Source organism: Branchiostoma belcheri, unplaced genomic scaffold, assembly GCF_001625305.1.
Source record: "Branchiostoma belcheri isolate BF01 breed outbred unplaced genomic scaffold, Haploidv18h27 scaffold129, whole genome shotgun sequence".
Lineage (NCBI taxonomy): Eukaryota > Metazoa > Chordata > Leptocardii > Amphioxiformes > Branchiostomatidae > Branchiostoma > Branchiostoma belcheri.
In genome coordinates this window covers 654,878-663,486 of record NW_017802702.1, presented here as the reverse complement: position 1 = coordinate 663,486, position 8,609 = coordinate 654,878, and the positions used below count along the sequence as shown (strand labels likewise).

Below are 8,609 nucleotides of genomic sequence, written 5' to 3'. Positions count from 1 at the left end.
GTCAGTGGAGGGAAGAGATCTACTGGTGATGGAGATATCAGACCAGCCGGGGGTACATGAACCAGGTTAGTACACATGTACATGTATGTACAGTATAGGACAGTCAGTGGAGGCAAGAGACCTACTGGTGATGGAGATATCAGACCAGCCGGGGGTACATGAACCGGGTTAGTACACATGTACATGTACATGTATGTACAGTATAGGACAGTCAGTGGAGGGAAGAGATCTACTGGTGATGGAGATATCAGACCAGCCGGGGGTACATGAACCAGGTTAGTACACATGTACATGTATGTACAGTATAGGACAGTCAGTGGAGGGAAGAGATCTACTGGTGATGGAGATATCAGACCAGCCGGGGGTACATGAACCAGGTTAGTGTCAGGATCAGTTGACGCTATACATGTACATTGTAGTGCTTGATTTCAGTAAAGCATTGGATACTGTGCCCCACATGCGTTTGCTGAGTATTAGCTCAAGCATTACAGCATCTCTGGTCAGCTCCCACTTTGGTTGGAAGCTTTTCTTACGATATGACTTTATTAGCAAATAGCAGACGTACAACATGAAGTGGTCCCTGAAATACCTAGTTTGCTAATTAACATGAAATGTGGAAAATTACGTTTCAACACCTATCAATAAAATTACATTGATTCACGAACGTATATTGCATTGATAAAATATTAAAATTACACAGAGAACCCAGACAGTTGTTGTTGATGGCGAAGGATCTAAATCCACCAAGGTCATAACCGGAGTGCCACAAGGAACTATTCTGGGCCCACTCCTTTTTCTTCTTTATACATTCAAATGTCACAGCACTATATATAAATAATCTAAGAATAGACAGAGTTAGGTTGGACCATGTAAAGGTACACATTATGCTTTTGCTTTTCAAATGTTACCTTGAAGGTCTTATTTACAATTTTGTATTAATTTTGTTTCCTTTGTACATCCAGGAGAAGCAGAGTTTAAGTACATTGGGAACATGCACGGTAACGAGGTTGTTGGGCGGGAGGTGCTGCTGCTGCTCATCCAGCTGCTGTGTGAGAATTATGGGAAGGACGCTGACCTGACAGCACTGGTGGACAGCACCAGGATCCACATCCTGCCCTCCATGAACCCTGATGGGTACGAGATAGCTCAGGAAGGTAGGCTGTACAAAATGTAGATACTGTAAGTCCTGAGTTTTTTACGGTACTTTTTTGTCCACAGTTTTCACAGTTTTTCTGTACCATGAACTTATCATAATCACATTATTGTCAAATCATTTTTCTCTTGCTCTTCTACCCCTCTCCCACCACCTTGAAAATTAGGCTACTCGACTGCGAAATTTTGCTTCCAAGACAAAGTGAATTACAGTAATCCAGTAATATTGTAGGAGGCTGAAATTTTACATGACATCGTAAAATATATATCTCCATAGGCCAATTTATTTAATATGAAGCTTTACCATTAACTTGTGGAAGATTGACTTAACAGGTGAATACCACCTATTCAAAGATGTCAACCCTGAGACCAGACTGTAAGGTTTGAACCACTCACACCGGGAAGGATCCCTGCTCTTTTCAATAAGTGTGGTTGGATATTTAAAGTGCCTCTTGAAAAATATAGGTGTGTCTGTCCTTAAACATGGAACCACCAGGCATTATGTCTTAACTAACATAACTTTTAGTTTTTAAAATTTCTATACGCAATGTACTTAGTCTAGTTGTCATTCCAAAAAGTCAGTCAAAAACAAGAGGCACTCAACTGCATATGCACACTAGCATACAAAACTGGATACCTTGAATTTTGCTCCGTGTAAATTGGCTTGCTTTGACGTACATCAATTCAACACAGTGTTTTAGATCCTATGTTACCTTGAGGGCTGGTGTATGATGTGAAGGTAGGTAGGACAAAGCAGGCCAATTTACATGCTCTAGGAAAATTTTGACATAGTATGCAGTTATCCTACATTAGTGTACATATACAGTTTTTGTACTCCTAAGTTTTTGCCTGCGTGTAAATTAGGTTAAAGGCCAAGATTCTTACTACATGTAGATAGTGATGGGGACGAAAAGTGATAATTGTTGATGTTGTAATGATAAACAAAACAAAAAGACTTCCAATCTTTGTTTGTCCAGGTGATGTTCGGGGTCTCACTGGACGGACCAACGCCAACGGAGTGGACCTGAACCGGAACTTCCCTGACCAGTACTTCGGTGTGGAGAACTCCCAGCCTGAGACCACGGCTGTCATGGAGTGGGCAAAAAGAGTCCACTTCGTTCTGTCTGCCAGCCTGCATGGGGGAAACCTGGTCGCTGACTATCCGTTTGACGACTCACCAAAGGGCCATGCGGTGTACAGTAAATGTCCTGATGATGCCATCTTCCAGCAGCTAGCTAAGTCATACTCCATGGTATGTATGATTTACATACTATAGTTTTCTCCAATGATTTATGATTGTTAGGTTCTTTTGTATCTTTGCCTCTTACCCAAGAAGGTTATGACAAGTTAGCTGAAAAAGCTGTCTTTCAAAAGAATGTTGAACATTCAAACAATGAGTTTCGAACTTTTAATCAAGGCACTGCATTGATAGATGGAAAAACTATATTAACAACAAAGGGACTTAAACTCTTAGGGCGAAAATATGAGCATTTTGGAGTTGATTCAGAGCCTGGAATGTTTGGGTTTTTTTTTTTTTTTTGAATCAGAAAAAAATTAAGAAAGTTGGCAAATCAGAGAACCAACAAAAATTATGACAATCCATCAATCCCTTCTTGAGTTATTGTCTTCCACAACAGAAAGGCCCGTTCAGTTCCAAATCTACATCTTATTCCCTATTCAGAAGCTATCTTCCACCAAAATAGAGAGAGAGAATGGTTTATTCAACATAAAAAAACCTTCAGTTTGCAGCACAAGTGCTGAATTGTGGTTTCGTTACACAAACAGGTAGTTTAAAACTTAGACTTCTTCGCATTATACATTACAAATAAGAATTTAAAACAAGTCATAAATCCTATAAAATCACTACCATCATGACTTATAGTTCAGCTGTAACATTACTGTCATTCAGCAGGCGGTAACAGTAAGGTAATGTACTGTAAAATATCACGTCCATGGTACATGTACAATGTATAACCAAACCACGAGATATGAAAACCAGTTCTTAAAAGTTGCTGCTTCAATAAAGTGGAAAGCACTGTATAGTAAGGTGGCCCAATATCAAACTAACTTGTTTCTTGTTAAACCTCCTTGCATTTGCTTTAACCAACCCTGTGACATACCATCTCATGAAGATCAATCTAGACCTCAAGTTCTGCTGTTCACAAACACACTCAAACACCCACCCACAAACAAATGGCACAGAAAACACAACCTTCTGTTGGTGTAGATGACACTTAAATGTAATTCTTGCAGGCACATCCCACCATGCACAATGGCCACCCCTGTGATGACATCAAACCAGACGAGTACTTTCAGGACGGCATCACTAACGGTGCAGCCTGGTACAACGTGCCTGGTAGGTACATGTATATGTCTATTGGGTAACTTCAATTTGTTTCAGCCAGCATCACAGTGTTAATGACCTTTGTTATGTAAGAAACAGGAGGAGCGAGTAGAAACAGATAAAAAAAACAGTCTAGACCCCTCAGCCGGGGCAGTTGGTAGCACCAGCTAGGTCCTATAAACCTAAATTTCTGAATTGTCAGAGAGTCTAATGTATTTTTGGCCTGAACATACATGTACCTTCTTACAATGGATGGGGATAATAGACCATCAGAAACATTGGTCTCAGTCTCTAAAAATCCTGCAGTAATTTGAGAGTAACTGGATGTACTGCTGCTGAAAATGTCCTTTAGACAAAATCTAAGGTGCACATGCCCCCAGTATTTCGAGCCCTGTAGGTATATTCCACTTAGACTAAAGGTAGACTTCTATTTGTTTCACTCAAACCACCATGTTAATGACCTTTACCAGAAGGTAGCTGAAATTCTCAACTGTCAGAGAGTTGAACATATTTTCACCTAAAAATCTATCTTACAACGGATGGAGATCGGAGACCCTCAAAATATTAGAATGGGTGATGCTAAAAATCTACAGTAACTGACTCTTAAGGCAGTAGATTTGAGAGGATACTGGCTGTATTACTGCTGAAAATGTCTTTCAGACATGTACAGCTTGCAGACTCACGTTCAACCTACATTCCATAGTACAAGGAAGGATTTAAAACTGTTACTCACAACAAAGTTCTGTAAGCGTAGGAGCTTTCAGATGGCATCCACCATCTTTCTTTAGCTTATGAGGAGGGCAGTCACTTGACCCGAGGTTGAAAGGTCAGCACAGGTCACGTGACTGGATGAGGATGTTGTATATGGGGGGTAGTTGGTGGCGGCCTTGGTCGCGGTTTAAAGAAGGGGAGAGGGCTCTGATATGCTACTTTGACCCCACGCTCAAACCATCTGCTTTTTCTGTTGAGGATGGCAATTTTCTGTTCTGGATGATGCTTAATATGTGTCCTCATGTGTTGTGCATCTTTGGATTATATCCTCATGTGTTAACCTACATTCCCCTCGCCCCCCAGGGTGACTGGTACAGATAAAGTGACTGATGTTATAAACTCCATCCTCCATTCCCCAGGTGTTATGCAGGACTGGGTCTACCTGAACACTGATGACTTTGAAGTTGCCATTGAACTTGGCTGTGTGAAGTTTCCGTATGGCAGTGACCTTCCCGAGTACTGGCAAGCAAATAAAGAGGCTCTGGTGGAGTTCATCAAACAAGTAAATGTTTCTGCCTATTTATGTTTACTGAAGGAAAACATATTGTTTTTGCTACGTTTCCTCTTCTTCTTCTGTTCCAAACAGTGACCTCTGACCTGGCCAATGACCTGATTTGTTGACGTTTTTTACCATGATGGTAACTGGTGTTGGGTTACATAATGTTGCAATTTTATAGCAGGAGGGATTTAGACTCCTGTCTGACCATAATATGAATGTGTTTGAGTAACAATTAACAGAGCAGACCATATGTGAAGGTAAACATTATGCAATTTACTTTGCAAATGTTAGTTTTCTACTAGTCCGAAATTGAATTAGCAGTCTGGTCCTTTAATAGACAGATCTCGTTCCCCCACCCTCTTCTGTCAAAATGTAAAAAATCACTGCAAAGTGAAAAAATAGACATGCAAATATTTGATGAACATGAAGCCACTCTTTGATTGGTCAAACAACTAAATTGCCATTCTCTCATTGGTTGAACTGCTAATTGTGATGGACAGTCAGTATTGATTTATTCTGGAGACTAGAAATAAAAAGCAGAGGTAAGAATTCTAGTCTAAATAAATAAAATCTACCTTTAAGCAATATCCCAATGACATGATATTTTAAATTCTTTTATTTGATGATGAAGATATAATTATAAATCAGAGAATTCTGGGAAGTATTTTGTGTTTTTTGTTGACCATATCTTCTATCTGTGGGAATGTTAGGTCCACAAGGGTGTGAAAGGGTTTGTCCTGACCACTGATGGCAGTGGGATCTCCGGTGCCTCCATCACGGTCCATGGAATCAACCACACTGTGACATCAGCAGCTGGGGGAGACTACTGGAGATTGCTGGTCCCTGGAACATACCAAATCACAGCAACAGCAGAGGGGTGAGGAAGTTTATTCTAGTTCAACATCTTATTTTCTGTTTCTTGCATAAGTGAATGCATGGGGTCATCAAATTCTTACCTGCATGGTCCAGGTTTCAGTAGAAGAAGCTATGATCTACTGGAAATTGGAGCATACCTATCATGATGATGCCAACTTCCAGCCACTTTCTACATGATTGTACACTGTATGCTTTGGTCCTGTCATAAATTAAATGTACTTCCATATTATTATGTCACGTACTATGTCACAGAGTAAGTGGGTTGGTAGGAAAAACCCGGGTCCGGGTTGGGGGGTAGGAAAAAGGCCGGTCCGACCCTGTCACGTGTAGTTGCGCCCCTGACAGAAGGTGATAGAACTGCATGTAGTCTGGCACCACCCTGAATGAAACTGAATTTCTTCATAATTATTGGCTTCTTAGCTATGAACAAAATAAGCACTAAATTTTTTTTAAAAACATTTTAAGTCATTATTTCATCCTGTGTGTCCTGACATTGTCTCCTTGCAGATATCCAAGTGTCACACAAGAAGTGACTGTAGGGGAAGGGGATGCCACACAGCTCAACTTCACACTGCAGACATGGAGTGAAGAAAATGACTACAGTCTCCCAAATGAACCAAGCTACAGCACAAACAACGATCTTGTTAAAATTGTCAAGAAATATTCAAAAGAGCATCGCGGTATCATAAAGATAGAAGAAATGTCAAACAAAAATGTTGTTGATGTCGAGATATTTGGCCAATTGGCCAGGAGAAAAAGAGATGGTGATGACATCACCAGGGTTCAACCACATGTGGCTCTGATTGGTGGACTGAATGGGGATGAGCCAATAGGAAGAGAGATCCTCACAAGGCTCATTAGGCATCTGGTGGAAGGTAAGGTTTATTGTGTAGGCTAACAGTTTAAATATTATAGTAGGTTTCTTAACAGTTAACATCATCATAGTACTACATGACTCTAATTCTGAATCAGAAGAAAGTGTTTAACTTTAAGTAGAATCTGGTACATGCACTAAATTTGCTAGGGAACTTCTAAACCCAGGGGAAAATCATGATTTTAAGGCCACACCAATTTGATGTCTTAGTCCTCAAAGTTTTTTAGAAAAAATATTAAGCGACAGGGCGAAAAAAAATAAAAATAGACTTGGGCATCCTATGATCATGGTAGCCCCAATTGCTATGAAGTCGACATACCAGGCAAACTTTTAATCAACTACAGCATTGTTACATGTAGATGAAAAAAAACTGTAACAACTCTGAACAGAAGGGACCTCCTTCAATATACATAAACCTCACATGAATGGAAAGTTAAATATTGAAGCAATGTATATTTTGATACTCTTTAGCTCAACATTGAAGGACAAATATAGATGAAAAATGTAGAAAATGGAATTAATGGTGTTACTTTACAGTTCTTCTTTTGACTTCTGGAAGTTTATTTGATTTCAAAAATGATGCATGAAAAAATGTTTCATTGTGGTTCTAATGTATGAGGGACTTGAACAAAGACCATGCAATAACATGTAACTGTCTTTTGCTCACAAGATAGCCAGATAACTTTTATAAGGATTCATTTTGATTATTCTGCACCATAATTGAAATTGATCTTACATGTTTTGCACAGGTTATGACAGAGATGAGAGGATAAGGGAGTTAGTAGACAACACCCACATCCATGTGATGCCAGCAGTGGACCTGTCATTCTTCAGCCAGGCGGTAGAGGGCGACTGTACAGGGGAACAGTACACAGGGACAAGGCTTCATGACCGCTTTACACTGGACTCACAGGCAGAGGTATTGTCATTTAGTTACTATATAGAATCTTTATTTGCATGTTCATGCCCATGGGGCTAAATGCATACATCAGAATGTGATGTAACATGTACATCGCACTGAGTAACAAGATACATAGGATACAAGGATATCAGAATAACAGAATGATGTAAAAGTCTTAACAGCTACTAGAGAATAAACTAAACTAGGCCTTCTCTCTTTTTAAAGCAACTGGAGATAAAGTCACAAAGTTTTTCTATTGTATGGTCATTACTGGTGGACATGAGATGACTGAATACCTCTTTCTTTGTTCTACCTTTATACAGTTTGTCTAAGTGGATTGTTCTAAACAGTGTGTCACGTTCAATATCAAACAATTTACAATCAAGTACACAAGTACTGTAACAGTAGTACATGGATGAAGTCTTAGTCTACTTATCTCTGGCATAGAGCTGCATGTGTATGGTTTTGGGTGTGTGTGTACATGTTTGATTGTGTTAGCCTCCGTATCAGGCTTTAGAACTGGGGGCTTGGTGGTCATCGGCTGTTTTCTGATTAAGAACGCGGGTAATTCAACCAGGCCAGCTATGCTGTCTATATGAATTCAGAAAATAGCACATAAAAGCTCCCAATGACCATGAAGATCCCCAAAACCCCCAATTTTTGGCATGCTATGGATAATAGGCTTGTCCATGGTTCTGAAAGTGGGTTTTCCTATGTATTTTAAGAAATAGGGCCTGTCCATGGTGCTGAAAGTGGGTTTTCCTATGTGTTTAAAGAAACGGGACCTGTCCATGGTGCTGAAAGTGGGTTTTCCTATGTGTTTAAAGAAATAGGGCCTGTCCATGGTGCTGAAAGTGGGTTTTCCTATGCGTTTAAAGAAATAGGGCCTGTCCATGGTGCTGAAAGTGGGTTTTCCTATGTGTTTAAAGAAACGGGACCTGTCCATGGTGCTGAAAGTGGGTTTTCCTATGTGTTTAAAGAAAAAGGGCCTGTCCATGGTGCTGAAAGTGGGTTTTCCTATGTGTTTAAAGAAATGGGATCCTTCCATGGTGCTGAAAGTGGGTTTTCCTATGTGTTTAAAGAAATGGGGCCTGTCCATGGTGCTGAAAGTGGGTTTTCCTATGTGTTTAAAGAAATTGGGCCTGTCCATGGTGCTGAAAGTGGGTTTTCCTATGTGTTTAAAGAAATGGGG

The 8,609-nt window shown here is 40.1% G+C and overlaps 1 protein-coding gene across 1 annotated transcript in view; it reads left to right on the top strand.

The window, feature by feature from the left end:
* The window catches only part of LOC109463612 (carboxypeptidase D-like), a 16,558-nt gene extending 8,410 nt beyond the window's left edge, over positions 1-8,148 (top strand). The window contains exons 5-14 of the mRNA XM_019760464.1: positions 94-154; positions 281-377; positions 963-1,154; positions 2,130-2,404; positions 3,406-3,508; positions 4,627-4,769; positions 5,477-5,643; positions 6,150-6,517; positions 7,266-7,435; positions 8,143-8,148. Coding sequence (XP_019616023.1) covers positions 94-154; positions 281-377; positions 963-1,154; positions 2,130-2,404; positions 3,406-3,508; positions 4,627-4,769; positions 5,477-5,643; positions 6,150-6,517; positions 7,266-7,435; positions 8,143-8,148 — 1,582 coding nt within the window. The remainder of the gene's footprint in view (positions 1-93; positions 155-280; positions 378-962; positions 1,155-2,129; positions 2,405-3,405; positions 3,509-4,626; positions 4,770-5,476; positions 5,644-6,149; positions 6,518-7,265; positions 7,436-8,142) is intronic.
* Positions 8,149-8,609: the final 461 nt, after the last annotated feature.